Source organism: Vulpes vulpes, chromosome 2 (assembly GCF_048418805.1).
Source record: "Vulpes vulpes isolate BD-2025 chromosome 2, VulVul3, whole genome shotgun sequence".
NCBI classification, from domain to species: domain Eukaryota; kingdom Metazoa; phylum Chordata; class Mammalia; order Carnivora; family Canidae; genus Vulpes; species Vulpes vulpes.
In genome coordinates, this window is record NC_132781.1 from 126,599,161 (window position 1) to 126,618,589 (window position 19,429).

Sequence of the window (19,429 nt, forward strand, 5' to 3'; positions counted from 1 at the left end):
ATAATTAGTCCTTTAGGAAACGCCAATCAAAACCATGATGGGATACTACTTCACACCCATTAGAATAGCAATTATCAAACAACAAGTATTAACAATAACGTACAAACCTTCTACAATGTTGAAGATTGGATCCTTCATACAATGTCAATGGGAATATAAAATGGTGCAGCCACTTTGGAAAACAGTTTAGGAGTTCCTCAGAATGTTAAACTTAGAGTTCCCATATAACTCAGTCATCTGGATTATGTGGTAACTCTGGTGGGTTATATAGTGACCACTAATGTGTACAAAGCTTCTTTGCAGAATGATGAACATGTTCTAAAATGGTTGCACAACTCAGTAAATATACTAAAAATTGAATTATAAGTTTTGAAATATAATTTTGTTGAATTATAAATTTTACATGGGTAAAATTAGTGGTATATAAAATATATTTCATAAGGGTCTCAAAAGTCAACATGAATGAGGGAATGGCTACCATGTTCACATTAAAAAACAACAACAACAAAAAAAAAAAAAACAGGTTTGTCACTGTTTCCTTTGAGAAATGTTTGGTACTATAGTCAATTAAGATTTGACTTTAAGTCTTCACTAAAATTACTTACCAGAATCGGAGGCTGGGTAGCCCATTGCTATTACCAGAAATGATTAACTTTTGATGCACTAGTAATCTCTGGAGAAAAGGAAACATAGGGGTCTCAGTAGGGATCCCTCAAACGATCATGTGATTTCTGAAAAACCACTAGTCTGAGTTATCAGCATGTTAACTCTGGAGATGGTTGGTGTAACACCAAACACCCTGAAAGAACATATAACCATATGTATTATAATAAAGACCACATCCTTAGCTCAGAAAAAAAACATAATATATTTGCAATAAGACGCATACTGAATATTGTTCCTTGAGGGACTGAGGTTCATCTGTCTTACAGAAAGACATTCCTCAGTGTTAGAACAAAATAGCCATGTCTGACTACCATTCTCCTTTATCTAAATCCAGAAAGAAGGAAGAAAGTGGGGCAGGGGGAGGGAGGGAAAGAGAGAGGGAAGGAGGATGGGAGGAAAGGCAAACTCAGTATCTTTCTTGTATCTCAAGATGTATAATCAAACAATCAAGGGAAAGACAGAGGGCTGAAAAGACCAGACACTCCCTACCCCCACCTTCTCTGTCTCCACACCTGCCACAGACTTCAGAGAGGAGCACAATAAATTATCCTCCACAAAATGGGGAAGGAAAATCTAGCAGGAGCTTATTAATAAATAAGACTCTCTCCTGCATCTCCACTTGCCCTTGTCCTGTTAGTCCTTATATAACCCAAGGAGATAATTAGAAAAAACTGTGGTTGCTGACCAGTTTTTTTTTTCAAAGCTCTAATTTAAATCGCAACAGTTCCATTAGAGGATATAGAAGACAGTATTACTGCTGATGAAAGCTAGAATCCTCCAAATTTCTCCCGAGACATGTTAGAGTCTCTTTTTTGGACTGTGTTCTGAAGGCAAGAAGGTCCTCTCGCCCCCACCCACACTACAGAGTTGTCCTTTCCTCCCTCAGCTGTCCTAGCATAGGAAAGCATACCCACTGGTTATGAGCAATTATTCACTGTTCTCTCTTGTGTTTCATTTCTGAAGGCTCAACTTTGAAATTGGAAAGAAAAAAAACCACATCCTTTGTACCCTCAATATATAGATACAGTCAGTCAAGAACTAACACAGATTTCCATGCCGATTGATGTGGGGACAGCAGCCACAATGAGGAACTCCTGCACGTTTCTGGCATCCTCTTTCTCCATTGCTATTTTTCTCCTGCTGGTTCCTGGAGGTAAGATTGATTCTCGTCATTTCCATTATATCCATCAAGCAAAGTGGAGCAGACTTTCAGCAAACTTTTGGCAATAATAGGTAGATATAAGAGGAGATATTTGTTCCCCATGCTTTAATATTCTCCCTTGGGTTCTATATCTTTATTTTAGAAGGAAAAAAATCCTTCTTTCCTCTTTAAAATTTCTTCACAAAAAAATAATAGAACCACTGGTGCTTACTGCTGCCAATTTATGACTTGAAAGTTGCCAAAAAGACAATGTCAACGCAACCAAATAAACAAAAATGCATGAGTGAGGAAAATAAATAGTACCTCTCAGGAAAGGAATAGTGGCGTTCTTTCCTTTCTTGCTGTAGAAAATACCTAGATGGTTTTAAACAAAAGTTAAAAAAAAAAAAAAAAAAACCCTGACTCGACTTAGGTCACCGAAAACAAATCAGGAACGATCTGAATTTATATCATTTCTCTAGTCTAGTGTGCCATTGGGAATGTCACCATACTGACTCTTTGGAAGTGCTATGATATTTTGTATTACGTTAATTCTTTGGCATACTAAGTAGTAATCAACATGCCTGGTTTTAGATGAACTACATGGGCATCAATCTGAAATGCTGTGAAGCTCATGGCATTATCAGAAGATGGGTTATAGGGATCCCTGGGTGGTGCAGCGGTTTGGCACTTGTCTTTGGCCCAGGGCGCGATCCTGGAGACCCGGGATCGAATCCCACGTCAGGCTCCCGGTGCATGGAGCCTGTTTCTCCCCTCTGCCTGTGTCTCTGCCTCTCTCTCTCTTTCTGTGACTATCATAAATAAATAAATAAATAAATAAATAAATAAATAAATAAATAAATATTAAAAAAAAAGAAGATGGGTTATAGCCCCTGAGTGGCTTTAGATTTTCCTTGAAAACCTTCTGCTCTACGGCTGCCTAAAGTGCACTGACAAGAAGCAACCATGGCTTCATCCCAAGGTCTGTCAACTTTTGGAGGTGGGAATGGTGGTCAGGGGTTGGTGCAAAAACCTATCTCACCAGGAATTCCCAAGAAAGTTCTATGGTTTATCTTGCACCTAAAAATGAGAAGAAATTTTTAAAATAACAAGATTGCAGCACATTTGGGACAAAAGGGCAGGCATAGCATAAGCATGGCATAGTATGACTGTGTTCGGGCATTTTAAATCCTCCACAACATTGAAAACAGAGTAGATTTAAAAAAATCCAGTTATAGCTTTTCTTAAACGGAAACAACAAAAGCAGCTTTTTCTGCTCTGCTTTGTTTCCTGTGGTCAAAGAGAGCAATGTGGGCCCATAAAAAGGATAGATAGAGCAAAGTAAGACTTGATGCTCTGGCCCAGCAGTCTCAACTCTCCCACACATTAGAATACTCTGGAGGTCTTTTTAAACAATACTTACATCCAGCCCCAGCTCCTGAGATTCTCATTTATTTTGATTCTGGGTGAAGAACAAGAATTGCTAGTTTCCAAAAGTTTCTCACCTGCTCTAACCTCTACCTTTACCCTTTTAGGGATGATTGGTTGCAGATGTTGACGTTTTTTTTTTTTTCTGAGGCTGGTGGATGTGCTCACCAAGCAAGTGATTCTGTCAAATAAAGTTATTCTATTGAGTTTATGACTTCTGCAACCCACAAGGTCCAAAGATGCGCCTTTAAAAGTCTTTCCATGCATGACTCACCCAAGGAAAAGCTGATATGGGAGGGAAGTTTTCTGGGCTTCTTGTCCTTTAACTGTTAAAGCCTCATCTTTCCCCTTCCCAACATGCTTCTGGAAATTGGAGCCCTCAGGACCACTCTTCCCCTTCCCTCGCCCTCATCTTTCGCATCTTACTGTGACTTTGGCAGGGAGTCGGCATTATTAAGGGAGCAAAGGGCACTGTGCCCTATTTAAGAAACCATGAGTCTCAGCCAGTGGCCAAAAGAAATATTTTAGGAGAATCCAAGAACATCTGGCACAGGAGGTGAAGGACTAAATGTGTATCACAGAGGCACGGGATTGCTAAACCAGCATGGGTAGTATGCCTTGTGTGCAGGCCTATTGTCTCTAATAATGAACAGGAGCTGTACTCCTGCTCTGTCATCAAGGAAATTTGACTAAGGCACAGTTCTCTCCTTCCAGCATCTTCTCTCCTCCCGTCTCCTACCTCATTGGAAAAGCTGTTGGGTTAAACCGTGTATTTCAGTCTGCAGGTTGAAGGGGAGCCCAAGGTGCCATAGATGCATTTTTTAAGATTTTATTTATTTATTCATGAGACACACAGAGAGAGAGGCAGAGACATAGGCAGAGGGAGAAGCAGGCTCCACACAGGGAGTCTGATGTGGGACTCAATCCCAGGACCCCAGGATCTTGACCTGAGCCAAAGGCAGATGCTCAACCACTGAGCCACCCAGGCGCCCCAGGGCAGTAGATATTATTCTTCAACTTATGAATGAGGAGAGTACAAATCTCAATGAAACAGAGTCTCACAAGGACCAAAGAACTTATAGGTGGAGGCACAACAAAAAGCTTATCAGTTTATAAGCTATGTGTTTTTACAAAAACAAAAGGGCAGTTTTCCAGCCTCTAAAAACTATTCTGTTTCCACCAGATTAATACTCAGCCAGAAGGGAGGAGGGGGGAGTGCACTCAAGGTTGCCATCATCACTAGCATCTCCTTAGCAACTGTGCCAAACCATTGCACAGCTCTTTGCCCTTTGCAAGCCCTGAGGCTCGAGGTCAGAGTTTGTGGCATATTTCCAGCCTGATAATCCCTAGACTGCCAATGGCATAGCTTCCATGGATAAAAGAACAGAATCCTCTCAGGGAGTCCAACAGGAATGGGATTTACATCTGCATGAGGGGAGAGTGGGGGGATGCTGTGTCACCTGTTTCCTCTCCAAGCAGGAAAAGCATTTCTGGTCTTAAGAACATAACTTTAAGTAGAGCTCTTTAAGGTGGGCACTGATAGGAGTTGTCTTTTTCTTTTTAACAGATTTCTGTGTAGAAATTATTGGAGGAAATCAAGTGAGTCCTCATTCAAGACCCTACATGGTGCTACTTAAAGGAAAAGAAATATGTGCTGGAGCCCTGATTGCAGAAGACTGGGTATTGACAGCAGCTCACTGTGTCCTGTAAGTGCTTGGGTTCTGAAAAATGTTTGTGGAGATATTCTCATTTAGGGGAATATTAATAAAGAGAATAAATCTCACTAAAACCACAGGAAGCTCACATATATCTTCACATCACTTAAATCTCTGGGAAACTGCTTTACCCCCACAGGGAGGTAAGCCCAGACTCTGCCCCAAAAGTATCAGCCACTGAGGAATCCCCAGTAAGCACCCACATGCTTTGTGTCAGACTTCTAGAGCTGCTGGGTCCGGATGCTGCAAGGCTTTGCTTCTGGTCTTGACTTCATAACTAGAGAGAATTAACCACAGTATGGGAGGGTAAAATTAAGTGTCTCCTCGGGAGCCTGAACACAACAGTCAAGTGAAGAAAGCTTGTTTCTAAAACCTTTATGAACTTCTCTCACACCTTAGCCATCTCTTAACCCTTGCTGACCAATACCTTCAAAGCTCTTCCAGTCCTAGCCTTTCCTCCATTCCCTAAATCAAGCCCCTCAACCTGGGCTGCCCAATATAGTGGCTACTGTCATATTGATTATTTGAATTTACATGTGGATCTATGAATTTAAATTAAAGTTAAATTACAAATTTAGTTCCTTGTTGACACTGGCCACAATTCAGGCCCTCAGTAGCCACATATGATTAGTGGCTACCACATTGGACAGGGCAGATGTATAGAACATTTCATCATCAAGGTATGCTCTACTGAAACTACTGTTCTAGTTTCTTAGGTGAAACTCACATCAGCTGACATAATAGAAAAATGACAATGTGACTATCTGGTTGGTTTCATTTATACTAGATTGTGAATGATGATAACCTTAATTATTAACACACCAGAGAGTATTTTTTTAAGTAGGCTCCATGTCCAACATGGAGCTTGAACTCACAACCCTGAGATCAAAAGGTGCAGGTTCTACTTAACTGAGCCAGCCAGGGGACCCCTGAGTATTTTGATTTTATTAACCAAAATGAACCTTTAGCAGAGAGTAAAACAAAGAAAGAATCCTGGGCCCCTGTTTCAGATCACCATCCCCCCAATATAGACACACTCAGTGCCATGCAAATAGGGTCCTTCATCGGGCAGACATATTTCTGAAAGTTTTCCCATTTGAGTGTGTTGTTCTCTTACAAAGATCACTTCAGTGCATTCCTCTAGAACTACTGAGTGCCTTTTACTTCCATCTCTAGGCTCCTGAGACCTTTGTTTTCCAGTATTTGGTAACCTGACTTTATCAAGGCTCAAGGAGAATGAGGAGGCCTAGATGCCATGGAATTCTCTTGTATGTTTTTCGGTGAACCTAGTTTAGCAGGTGACAAAGAAGCTCATGGTGACGATACTAGATTCATAAACAACTTCTTATTCTTTAAAGTACATGTTTTTTTCTTTCTGAGCTACAAACAAGTAGTGCCACAGATTGTATATTTACAAATGAGACAGTAAGGCTGTCACTTAATAGGCTCAGCTCCTGATATAAAGAGTAAACCCAGTTAATAGTGTTGTGTCTGTTTTCAGGGACAAAAATTCCCAGGTCATTCTTGGAGCTCACTCAATCACCAAGAAGGAGTCGGAAAAACAGATAATGTTTGTTAAGAAAGAGTTTCCCTATCCATGCTTTGACCCGGACACACATGAGGGGGATCTGAAACTTTTACAGGTATGTACCTTTAAATGACTTCAAAGTCACAGAACCTCCTCTGGCCTCCAAGATGGAAATTCTTTCTTTCCTCTGTGCCCTCTAGCTAAAGACCATAGCTACATTATGGAGTCTGCCAAAGGTTGGGCTAGAATTTAAATGGAAATATGAACATTTAAATGCTCTCATTTTGTTAAGTCTTCATGATTGTCTTCTAACAGCTGAAGAAAAAAGCAAAAGTTAATAAAAAAGTGAGTATCCTCCGGCTTCCCAAGAGGGGGGATGATGTGAAACCAGGAACCATGTGTCGAGTCGCAGGATGGGGAAGAATTCACAATAACTCCCCTCAGTCTGACACTCTGAGAGAAGTCAATATCACCGTCATAAACAGAAGAATCTGCAATGATGAAAAGCACTATAATTATAATCCTGTGATTGGACTGAATATGATCTGTGCCGGCAGCCTCAATGGTGGAAAAGACTCGTGCAACGTAAGTGAAATAAGATCCCATGTTGTAGCTGTTGGAGTAAGTCAGGCAGATAAAGAACACGTCACATCATGCTTTGTCTTGTTACGGCGTTGGCTTCCACAAGGTCCTAGTGCTTTTTTTAATGGAAATTTTATAAAACACCAAATAAATTAATGTTCTCAGCTCAAATAAGTTGCTCATCAGAAACGAGTTCATTACAGATGCATGGGTTGACCTACTACATCTTGATGTTACATAAACACACACACACACACACACTGAAAAGCAGTTGTTTTCTCGTTTTTCATACAAAAGTATACAGATCTCAGTTTGGAAATATGTACCATCCAGGAAAGCTGAAGTCAGGGTTCCTCTAGGGCTTTCAGTGCTGTTTCCCCCACCTCAACACTCCCCTCAAAATTCACCTGCCATGTAACCAAGCAAGTCTGAAATGCCTGTCCTTTCCAAGCCTGACTACGGATTTCTGGCCAGATTCTACAGCTCCCTAGAGCCAAGCTCAGTCCCCAGGAAGCAACTTCCAAATGTGACCCATGCAGAGACTGTGCAAGCGTCCGTCCCAGAGTTCCCTGAGAAGCACCAGGCCAGGGCCCTGCTTAAAGACTGAAGTAGCAGAGACACCTTATAAAATTTTAAGCCAAGTTTATCATTTCTCACCTTTCCCAAAGACCCTGTAAGGGCCTCCTCTGAAGAGGAGTTGCAATGTAGGTTGTCTGGGAGTTTGAGTCAGAGACTGAGAGATCCAGGGAGCTCTGTTCTTCCCAGAAGCTTGTCCAAACACCTGCAGAATCTGAATGGCTTGATTTCAGGACCAAGGCTAGGCAAATCCCAGGAAGAGATAATATTTGTCCTCTATACCTTTCCACTTTCTCTCCTTTGCTCTCCCTCCTCCTTCCTCCCCTCCCCTCATCCATCACGCTGGCAATGCAGGAACCCAGAACTTTCATGCCCTTGGAACTACAGGAAACATCCTGAGGCCAAAGCAGCATCCCAGTATGCCTGTCCCTCTCCACAGCCACCCTCTAGGGTCAAAGCTTAGTGATCATTCTTCCATTCTCTTAGTGCCCAAGACCCCCTTAGAATTGGCCGTGGATGAATTAAACCTAAAGGACTCATTATGAATATTTCATGCCCTGTGTGACGTATATCTGTCCGGGAGGGGTCCCAGGCTCTCACATATTTCCTTAGTTCATACACTCATAGGCCAATTTTTGCCTGAAAAGGAGGGATTGCTGATGCCTTCATATGACTGGGAAGGAGTTGGGCCCTCAGAACCTGGCATTCACAGAGCTCTACGTATGTGCCTCAGTGGTCATCTGTCTAGTACCCATGATCTTCCCTAAAGCCAGAGCAGTGAAATGGCCACTTTGGACTCTAGATCTCAAATACATTTAAATATGCTGATTCTAGAGTTCCATGCAGGGTCACACAGTAGGTGGCAAAGTCAAGACATAAAGCAATGACTCACAACTAACTGAAGCCTCTCTGCTGGAGGAGCCCATTAGCTCTGAAGTATAATCACTGGTTTCCAGGAGCTCTCATCTAGTGTCAGATGCTCCAAAGGGATTTAGGAGAGCAATTTCTGTTTCTCTGACAGGATGAAGGGAAAAGTTGCTTTGGTTTTGTTCCTTTGGGAAAACAGTTAATGTGCTAGAGAAACTAGAAAACATGGTGCTTACTCTTTGCTTCAACATCCCATCTGCATTTGACCATTTTACCCCTTGAGTTATTAAGCATTTTAAGAAAATAACAAATAGGAGGGCTTCCTTTCTAAAGCAGAATCAGTCTCAAAATTATCGGATAACATGAGCAACAATACAAGTTTTATTTTGCATTCACTGGTTCATAAATAAATTAAGTATGCTAATTTTAACATATTAAAATATTTCCAAACATTTTGGGCTCTTCAGCACTAATTTTCATTTAGGTCAAGGTTGATCTCCACATTGAATGTTGCACATTAAATAGAATTTTTTCCGTTTACCAGTGATCATGTTCCATGCTGATCCCCACTACCTCTCTTGTTTTCTTCCAGGGAGATTCTGGAAGCCCTTTGATATGTGAGGGTATTATCAGAGGCGTTACTGCTTTTGGCCTTCCAGGGAAATGCGGAGACCCTCGAGGACCGGGCATCTATACTTTTCTGTCACAGAAGTATCTCAGCTGGATAAATAAGACTATGAAGGGGGTAGTTTAGATAATTGTATTTCATTTCATCTGCTGTCACTTCTTTTTTCACTGTTTGCTTCAAATTTTTATTTGCACTCCAGTTAGTTAACATGTAGTATAGTATCGGTTTCGAGAGTAGAATTTTGTGATTCATCATTTACAGGATGGGCACCTGCTGTGATTTCTTACTCTTAGCATAAATAAAATCAATTTATGTAATTGGACCCATTTCTCCTTTAACTTTAGTGGGCAGATCTGCACTGGCAAAGTGAAGCAGAGTGATATGACAACCTTATGGATATTGCAAGGGAGAGATGAGGGAACCAATGTCACCAGTGTCATCCATGTGTCAATCGGCATACGTACTTTGCTTGAATAACTCATTGTCCCAATGAGCAGGAATGACAATAAGGTCATATCTGTCTAGTAATAAATACAGTGATGGGCTCAGCAATTCTGCAGGAAACAGGAACAGCCATTCTGGAGCATTTGGGTTAAAAGGAAATGAGTTTGCACTTCTAAGGCCATTATACCACATCCACATGTGCTGCCTATATATCCATTTATCTGTAAGAACTTGAGTCTAAGAAAGAACTAGGAGAGGAAATATCTTATAGTGTTTTCCAAAGGCAAGTGAGAAGTAGAAATTAAAATTCTAGGGGCATCTGGGTGGCTCAGTGTTTGAGTATCTGCCTTCAGCTCAGGTTGTGATCCCAGGGTCCTGGGATCAAATCCTCCATCAGGCTCCCCATGGGAGAGTCTGCTTCTCCTTCTGCCTATGTCTCTGCCTTTCTCTCTGAAAGAGAGAATAAGTAAATAAATGAATAAGTAAAATAAATAATGAATAAGTAAATAAATAATCTTAAAAAAAAGAAATTAAAATTCTAGGAGACAGAAATGATGCACTTGTCCCAGACAAGAAAAGTATACAGCAGAAAGTCAGTCTCCTATCTCATTAGTTTACATATAAGCCTTTGATTATCTAGGTGATATCTTGGTTCTCCTCACCCCTGATCCTGGATTGGGTCCAGCCAACACAATGTTTACAGTGGCTGGCATCACATACTAGGGAGTAAGTGCTCAAGGTTTCCTTGAAAAATCTGAAAACCCCCTATGTTGTTATTCAGCACATTGAACTCAGTCGGTAGTCATCAGTCCAGCAGCCACTTCAAAATGTGATTATGTGAATGGATTCCTTCCATTTCCATCAGTTCCAAGTACACACACACACACACACACACACACACACAGTACACTCAAACCAAGACACACATCAGCACCAAGAGACAGCCTCTTAAAGAAGGGAGCATAGCTCAATTACATCTCAGGTGGCTCAGGCCCCACCTCTAGAAATTTTTATTTAATTGTATTCAGTGAAACCCAGGACATCGTATTCTTTATATAATCTCCCCAATGATTCCAATATGCACCTGGGGATGGGAATCCCTACACTAAAAAGTGAGGTCTGGTGCTAATATCTAACACTAGAGGCTCTAAGAAGGTCATTAGGATGATACTACTGTACATACCTGCTATAATCCCTATTTTGTATTGCGAAGTGCTATAATCCCTAATAGTACTTAGCAATAAGAGGATGGGATATCCCCTACTGGCAACATTATAGATTTTGAAGCCCACTTAAAAAGCAGGAGCATGGAAACTTCACTTGTTGCTGGTGGAAGTGTAAACTGATACTTCTTAGGAAAGCTGGCAATGACTACTTAAAACTCAACAGACATATATTGATTCACCTAGCAATCCCATACCTGGGCATATGCCCAACAGAAATGAGTGCTTTTGTCCACCAAATATTGTTTAAAGATGTGCATTGCAACTTTATCTTTTTTTGAAAAAAAGATTTATTTTTTTTAGAAAGAACGTGAGAGCAGGGTGAGGTGTTAAGGGAGAGGGAGAAAGAGAATACCAAGCAGACTCCCCACTAAGTGCAGAGCCTGACATGAGGCTTGATTTCATGACCCTGAGATCACGACCTGAGCCAAAAATCAAGAGTTAGATCCTTAACCAACTGAGACACCCAGGCACTCCACAACTTTATTCTTAAAAGTCAAACCTTAAAGTAGCTCAAATATTTACCCACAACAAAATGGATAAGCAGTTGTACATTTATACAATGGAATACTACACAGCAATGAAAAAACGACAGCTACATGTAACAACATGAATTAATATCACAAACTTAATAGTAGTGAAAGAAGTCAGACAAAAAGAATGTATAACGTGTGGTTCCATTTATCTGCAGGTCAGCATAAGACAAAACTAATCTATAGTGATAGCGATCACAATAATGGAGAGGTGCTGACTGAGGGTGGGTATATGGAAGTCCTTAGGGAACAAGAAATGTTCATATCTTGATATGAATAGTACATTAATATCAAATGGGTGGTATAGACTGATGCCAAGAGTTCAAACCCAAGTAACATCATCTCAAAACACTTTCTGGAGAAGTTAAGACTTAGATGAGCAAAGACAAGGAAGAGGATAGTAGAATTCCAGACCAGAAGAAAAGCTCCAACAAAGACACAAGGCAGGAAATCACAAGACTTATCCCAGGATCAACACAGGAGATGAGTGAAGATTAACATTTAAAAGATAGAACAGAGATGCCTGGGTGGCTCAGTCAGTTGAGAGCCTGACTCTTGATCTCAGCTCAGGTCTTGATCTCAGAGTTGTGAGTTCAAATCCCCATATTGGGCTCCATGCTGGGTATGGAGCCTACTTAAAAAGAGAACACAGTGGCCCAAATGAGCCTTAAAAAAAGCTTAGTAACATTATATGGTCTCATTCATTTGGGGAATATAGATAATAGTGAAAGGGAATAGAGGGGACAGGAGAAGAAACGGGTAGGAAATATCAGAAAGGGAGACAGAACATGGAAGACTCCTAACTCTGGGAAACGAACTAGGGGTGGTGGAAGGGGAGGAGGGCGGGGGTTGGGGGTGACTGGGTGGCCGGCACTGAGGGGGGCACTTGACGGGATGAGTACTGGGTGTTATTCTGTATGTTGGCAAATTGAACACCAATAAAAAATAAATTTATTATTTAAAGAAAAGTTTAGTAATTATCAAATCCAAATTCCTATTCTTGCAAATGTTAAGATATACCCAAGGTCACTTACTTTATGGCAGAGCCAAGATAAGTGCAGATTCCCTAACTTCGAATTCTGGGCTCAGGACCCTAAGGTTGAGGTAAAGGGTTTAGGTAATAGGGAGTCATTAAGAGTTTCTGAACAGGGAGCTGAGAAGATCACCATCATGCTTTTAGAAATGTAACCTAACAGTGGAATGGAGACCCATGAAGGATAAAGACAAGAAAACCAGTTAGAAGGAATTACAACTGAGTGGTCATTAGGTATTCAGGACATGACTAGGATGAAAAAAAAAAGAGAACAAAGAGTAACCAAAGTAAGCATGGAGCAAAATAATTAGGAGGCTCCCAGAATGATGGGATGACCAGGAAAAGGATGAGACCATGAAGAGGGACAAAGGAATCCTACAGAGGATCTCATTTTGAGAGGAAATAATGTGCATGCTTAACATACTGTCTAGCTCATAGTAGGATTTTGGTCAATATTTTTCAAGTGAATAAGTTATGTTTTTAATGTGTTTTGTTTGAGCTAAAGACAGGAAATATCTTAGAAAGGAAATATCCAGAGGCATTTCTATGAGGCTGGAGCTTGGGAGAAAAGTCAAGTGGGAAAAAATGTTCAGAAATCTCTGCTATAGATATTTTGAGTGGAAATGCAGTGGAAATACATCCCTATATTGCATTGCAGTGGAAATGCATCCCTAATAAGGAAGAGATAGAGATTTTAAAAAATGAAAAAGGAGGAAGAAAAGAAGAGGATGAGAGAGGGGAAAATAGAGAAGAGGCAAAGACAACATCTGGGAAATGCAACTGGAGGAACAGAGCAAATAAAGTAACCTGAGAGAGAAGGGCAGGAGAACAGACATTCAACTCAGGAAAAGCACTTCATCTTGTTTGATCCTCACAACAACCTCATGGAGAAGACAAGGCCACTGTCATTATTCTCTTTGAAGTGAAGAAACCAGAGCTCACAGGAGGGCTGAGCGACAGCAGTTCCATACACAGGCTGTACCATCAGCTGCAGCAGAAAACACTCGAGTCTGGTCTGGACTCAAAGCCAGGTGCAACACTCTGCCTCTGTGGCCTGTGGGAAGAAGATAAGACAGTTCATGTCCTATATTATAAGGTCTGTTGCTGAGGTGGCAGCCACATACCCCATCCCAGGATGAAGGCTTCTCTGAAACCTGCCATGTTTGGAGCTGGTGCTCCCACTGCGCCTTTGCTGTGGCTGACTATGAGCAGCATCAGAATGTGGCTGAGATTTTGCTTCACTGGGTTTCCCTTTCAAAGCTCTTCCCCCTTATCTTAGTTTCCTAGGGTTCCCATAACAAATTCCCACAAACTGCTTGAGACAAGAGAATTTTATTTTCTCATAGTTCTGGTGACCAGAAGTTCAGAATCAAGGAGTCAGCAGAGCTGGCTCCCTCTGGAGGCTCTGGGAGAGATTCCAACCTTTGCCTCCTACCTTTGATTTGTGGCCACATTACTCTGTTCTCTGCATCTGTGGTAATGTGGCCCTCTCGTCTGTGTGTCTGTCTCCTCTAAGGACACTTATCGTCAGATTTACGGCCCATCTGGATAATCCAGGATGATCTCATCTCACAAACCTTGGCTTGATTACATCAGCAAAGACCCCTTTGCCAAATAAGGTCACAATTGCAGCTTCCAGGAATTTGACTAGGATATTGTTGGGGGAGCATTTCTAGCCCACCACACAGCTCATGCCCCAAGCCCTTATCAGTTCTATCTTCTCCAGTCCACCAACAGTCAGGAATTGCTACTGGTGTGCTCCTGCCACCCATCCCATCCTTCTTCTTATCCTCTCCAAAAGTCATCCCCTTGGGACCCAGGTTTCAAGGAGCTAGTCAAATAAATTGAGGCAGCCCATTAGGAAAGGATCCAAAAAGCACTCCCCCAAAGTATACATGAGTCTTAATTATGTCATTCTGGAGACAATACCCCTTTTGTTATTATCTAACTGATAATCTCCCAAAGAGCACTCTATGGAACAGTAGTTCTATATAAGGTTAATAGGTATTTAAAATGAGAAATGTTTTTAATGTTCACATTAGTTTGGGAGCTCTAGGTTAAAAAAAAAAAAGAAAACAGAATTCCTTATTTCAAGACTGCTTTATTGAGGAGAAGAGACTATAATAGACAGTATTTCTGCAAGTTATTTGCCCAGAGTCCTTCTGATGTGAACATCTCAAGTGACTCATGTTCCTTGGAAAATGCTTGGCAAAATCTATCCTAACCCAACCCTGTTAATAAATTAAACGTTCAGCACAAAGCAGACATAACTGACTCCGTGAAAGGAGGCTGGGGCCAGGAGGATAGAGAGAAGGAAAGAGATGGAATAAGTTTTTGATGGAAAAGGTATTTGGGGGCACAGATAAAATTTAGCTAGGTGGGTGGTCATCTCATAGAACCAGTACAACTTACAACTCAAGTGAGATCTAGAATTTCAGAAATAATCTTGTGCTCTGACACAGATTCTCAACAGAAAGGAGTGCACATGTGTATTCCACTCCTAAGGGAGACATATCTTAAACACTTGGGATTTTTTCCAACTGCACACATCACCCCTAATGCTTTCCTTCATACTCACGCATGTACACATGCACACACACACACACACACATCCCCCAAAGAGACATGGGATTGGCCATGGGTGTGTCAGTACATTAAAAAATTTAGATTCATAGATACAAAGTAGCTCCCTTATTTTATAGATGAAAAAAAGAAAATTCAGGAATATCAATTGCCTTGTCCCAGGTCACAGAACTAATGGCAGAGCCAGAACTACAATCAAATTCAGTGGTCTAACCATTTAGCCCATTATCCAAACCCAGAGCAAAGAATCTCTATTCTATGGAAAACCACTGTCCCTTATTTATTTTACACATTTATAAATTAAGGCAATATAAATGAAAACCATTTGACTTAGGGTAAATATAGAATATTACATGAATGGTTTTAAATTAAACTTAAGAAAAGTCAATTCAATAAACAAAGTAGGTAATAAACATACTTTCATTCTTTATTATGATGTGTTGAGATAAAGAGAAAGGGGGCAAAAGGTGGAAAAGGGAAAAAAATCCCAAATCTTTTCCAAAGCAGGCTTTGAAAAGTGTCTCGACTTTAAAAAATGGACAACTACTTACAAAATTTGTTAGGAAAATGGAGCTTGGATTAGAAGCAAAGGAATTCTTGAAATACTTCTCTCTTATTAGTGAAAATCTTAATTTACTAGACTAAGTGGAAAATGCCATCTTTACCTCAAACAAAGGTCACCCTTTAGGATTTACGTCCCTAAATTCCAAGAGTATTATCACTGAAAGGGTTGAAAGTTTTGTTTTCTTTATGCAGCTATCATTATAAAGGAGACCACCAATCAATGGTTTCCATAGCATGTGCTATGGACTGGTGAAACCAAAGCAAAGGCCAGACCTACAGGCTAGAAAGTTACCTACTCCTGTTTCAAAGCTTGTCAATTACAACTTTTGGTCCTTGAGAGCAAGGATGATGGTAAGTTCTCTTTCTTCTGCAGTTAGGTGGGTGAGGCCTCTTCACCTGAATTTTCCCCCCAGAGAATCATGAACTGTGGTTAACAGGGTGAGACTAAGGAAAGGCATGACCATTTTCCAAGCTTTATGACCACAACCCACAGTTCAAAACTACATTTTATGTAGGGGCTCCATATATAGACACCTGTATGAAGCTGCACGATTGTAACAAATGTTTCACAAAATAATACCATACTTTTACATTTTTTCCATTCTGTACTATTCTATTTCATTTTTTAATGCTAACCACATGATGTGTATATGCATATAACAACCACCTGCTAAACCCTTGGGGGAAATAAGGCGTGTGAAAGAAACCACTGGGTCAGAGATGAGCTTTAGTGTCTGAGAGCTCAAAAGGAACTGCATCTCCTCTAGCCAAAAACATGTTAAGAGGAGAAAAGTTTAAAAGTACTCTTTGGAATTCTATCTACAATCAACAGAAAAGTCACAAGGCATTACAACTGAATAATTTATAGCTTGTCAAGGCTAGACAAACAAGAAAATGCACCGGACATGTTCATTCTTCACTCCAAGTATCAGCATATTGACTCCAGGATTTATCAGAGGCCCCCACCTCACTGAAAGATCTAACTAGCTCCTAGAATTGTAGTTTTGTAGAGAACCAGGTTTAAGGCTTAATTAAAAATATTTCTCTAATCAGAAAACATATCTCATGAATTGCATATCTTATGGTTTAAAATATGCAAAGGATCAACTAGTGTCCCTCCTACATTCATGCCTGGCCACCCAGGTAGCTCTGTTAAGAGCTGCATACGTTTTTATTTACCAAATCACAAGATATAACAGCTTAGGGATATAAAAGTCATTCTGAGGCCAGACTGAGCAGCCGGAGCAGGAAGTCTTTCTGTTAAGGGTGTTTTGTTGTTGCCAGATAGCATTCTCAGAGTCCTAATATTATAGATAGCAAAGAGAGTCCTAATATTATCACTATCTAGTGACATGTAAATATATGTATATGTGATATGTTTTATATATATATATATATATACATACACACACACACACACACACACACACGTTTGGGGTTTTTGGTCTGTTTCTTCCCACTAAAGTATAGGGTCCATAAAGGCAAAGATAACATCTGTCTTGTTTACATGTATATCCTCAACACCCCTCCCCGAAAGTGCCTGAGACATAGCAGATGCATTTTGTAAAAACTCCCACACATTCCAGTACTGCTGGTTCTTCTAAGAATAAGGTAAGATGAGTTATAATACTAACTCCAGAGCTCAAAAACAGTTTAGAAGCTATTCCTGAGGGGCACCTGGGTGGCTCAGTGATTGAGCGTCTGCCTTTAGCTCAGGGCATAGTCCCAGGGTCCTGGGATCGAGTCCTGCATCAGGCTCCCCACAGGGAGCCTGCTTCTCCCTCTGCATATGTCTCCACCTCTCTCCTTGTGTCTCTCATGAATAAATTAAATCTTCAAAAAAGAAAGAAAGAATCCCTGATCATCACTGCTTCATCCACACACATATGCAACAAGAAGACATAACCATTGTATGTAATGAACAGTCTTGGTCAAATTCAGAAACACCTATACACACTCTGAGGTGGAGTGAGTATAGGCTTTTTTCCTCTGGTAAAATAAATATTTCACAGAGCCAGAAGAGAAAAATCTTTCATCTGAGGCTTTTCCTGACAATGACGTCTCACTTAGCTATAGGTCCGCAGCATTTTACTCATCCACTTACTTACCAAAAAATCCACCTGACCTGGCCAGACCAGGACAGGCCCACGTAGTCACATCATTCTGAGGAGTACCTTGGCCAGTTGCAATCTCCTTTGTCTTAGGCAGCCAGAGTAGGGAACAAATCTGGAATTGTGGCCCAAAAAATACAGAATTATGGCAATATCTGATTCATCGTGAATGTATTTCGAACTGATTCTAGGCAGTATGCTCTATCCACATCCATCCTCCAGTCCACAGCCGGGGTTAGAGTGTTAGAGGAATTCTGTTAGCCCCAAGGCCAATGGAAGACTAAGCATACAAATAGGTTTAGGTGCATTGAACCTACAAATGTGAGCACAGTCAAAGCAATGCTGAGAAAGAAGGGAGATGTGGGGAATCGAGTGGGGAGGGAAGGATACACAGTTCAGCTTTCAACTCACAGATAAAGGTTTTACAAAAAGAAACTGTCAAGAACTGGGCAGCCCGGGTGGCCCAGGTTTAGCACTGCCTTCAGCCCAGGGCGTGATCCTGGAGACCCGGGATCGAATCCCGTATTAGGCTCCCTGCATGGTGCCTGCTTCTCCCTCTGCCTGTGTCTCTGCCTCTCTCTCTCTCTGTCATAAATAAATAAAATCTTTAAAAAAAGAAGAAAGAAAGAAAGAAAGAAAGAAAGAAAGAAAGAAAGAAAGAAAGAAAGAAAGAAAGAAGGAAGAAAGAAACTGCCAAGAACTGAAATCCCCGTAGCCTCCTCAGCAACTATAAAGAGGTTTGTTTGAGTCCAGTGCTCTCTCAGGAATCATTTTCACAGGTTCTGGAAGATCAAAATAAGGCAAAGTCCAGCAGAGATGTTTACCTGTGAGTCTGTGCTCGGGGTCTGGATACTTCGCCCCGTGTTTATGTCCAAGATACGTAAGTGCCCATCTCTCATTCCGCCTCCAACGGCAAGGACTGCAGACTGCCAGGGACACCAATCCATGGCCTTTAAAGTTCAAATAATCACACAGGTGGATCAGGCTTGGAGAAAGTGAACTTGTGATGGTGACACGCGCAGGTGAGCAGGATTTGCAGAGGTCTGCGAGGACCATGGTTCTTCTGGACCTTTGATCCAAAGGCAGGAGCAGTGGCACTCTCTAGAGGTCACTTCTAAGGGACTAGAAATCACCTATTAGGTGCCTTCCTCAAATTTTGAGAACTGCAAATATTTTAAACAAAGAAAAACCACCCAATAATATATTTTTAAAACTACACTCAACATGACCTATGGGCAAAAATCTGCCCCTGGAGTAGGTGACATGTGCTCCTAAAATCTGGTTATGAAATGAAGCCTTTCTCCTATTTGTCTACCTGTGTCTTTAGGTTCTAGGTCAGAGAAAAAAGGACAGAATGGAGTCACACACGATTGCTCATACCCCAAAAACTCTCAGGCACTTCAACTAATACATTTCAGAAAATAAAATTATCTTTGATTTACTTATTTATGTTACTATAGTTATTCTGAAAAATATGATTTAGTATTACACATTTATATTGATCATTGAAATGATTAGTAGTAGTAATTTTAAAGTACATTATAACAGATATTTCAGTTATATTTATCTATGCATCCTTATTTATACATCCATCCTGCTATTAGCTGCCACCAGATTTAGTTTGCTCAGGCTTCAGAAACTCTTGGTTCAATTCACTGTATTTCTGACAAGACATGTAAGAAAGTAACTTGTATTGCTTTGCTTGGGTTTTCATGTGTTGGGTTTTTGTTTTGCTTTATTTTGTTTTTGCATTTTGTTTGCAGACAGGATATTTTACATACATTTTCTCTAGATTTTTTTCAAATCA

General features: G+C 40.7%; 2 protein-coding genes across 4 annotated transcripts in view; one reads left to right on the plus strand and one right to left on the minus strand.

Moving 5' to 3' along the window:
* The first annotated feature begins 1,471 nt into the window (after positions 1-1,471).
* Positions 1,472-9,453, plus strand: GZMA (granzyme A). Its single transcript, XM_025983022.2, has 5 exons — positions 1,472-1,819; positions 4,803-4,941; positions 6,452-6,593; positions 6,794-7,063; positions 9,096-9,453. The coding sequence occupies exons 1-5, from the start codon at positions 1,720-1,722 to the stop codon at positions 9,255-9,257; spliced, it is 813 nt and encodes a 270-aa protein (XP_025838807.2). The 5' UTR covers positions 1,472-1,719; the 3' UTR covers positions 9,258-9,453.
* A 1,803-nt stretch (positions 9,454-11,256) lies between these two features.
* CDC20B (cell division cycle 20B) overlaps positions 11,257-19,429 on the minus strand; it is a 46,499-nt gene continuing 38,326 nt past the window's right edge. Inside the window, exons 10-12 of one of the 3 annotated variants that reach the window (XM_072749931.1) lie at positions 18,447-18,572; positions 17,632-17,737; positions 11,257-13,418 (exon numbers count right to left, since the gene is read on the minus strand). In XM_072749931.1, the coding sequence (XP_072606032.1) occupies positions 13,303-13,418; positions 17,632-17,737; positions 18,447-18,572 (348 nt within the window). In that variant the 3' untranslated portion in view covers positions 11,257-13,302. Of the gene's footprint in view, positions 13,419-17,619; positions 17,738-18,446; positions 18,573-19,429 lie in introns of all 3 variants that reach the window. The other 2 variants (XM_072749930.1, XM_072749932.1) reach the window with 2 other exon arrangements.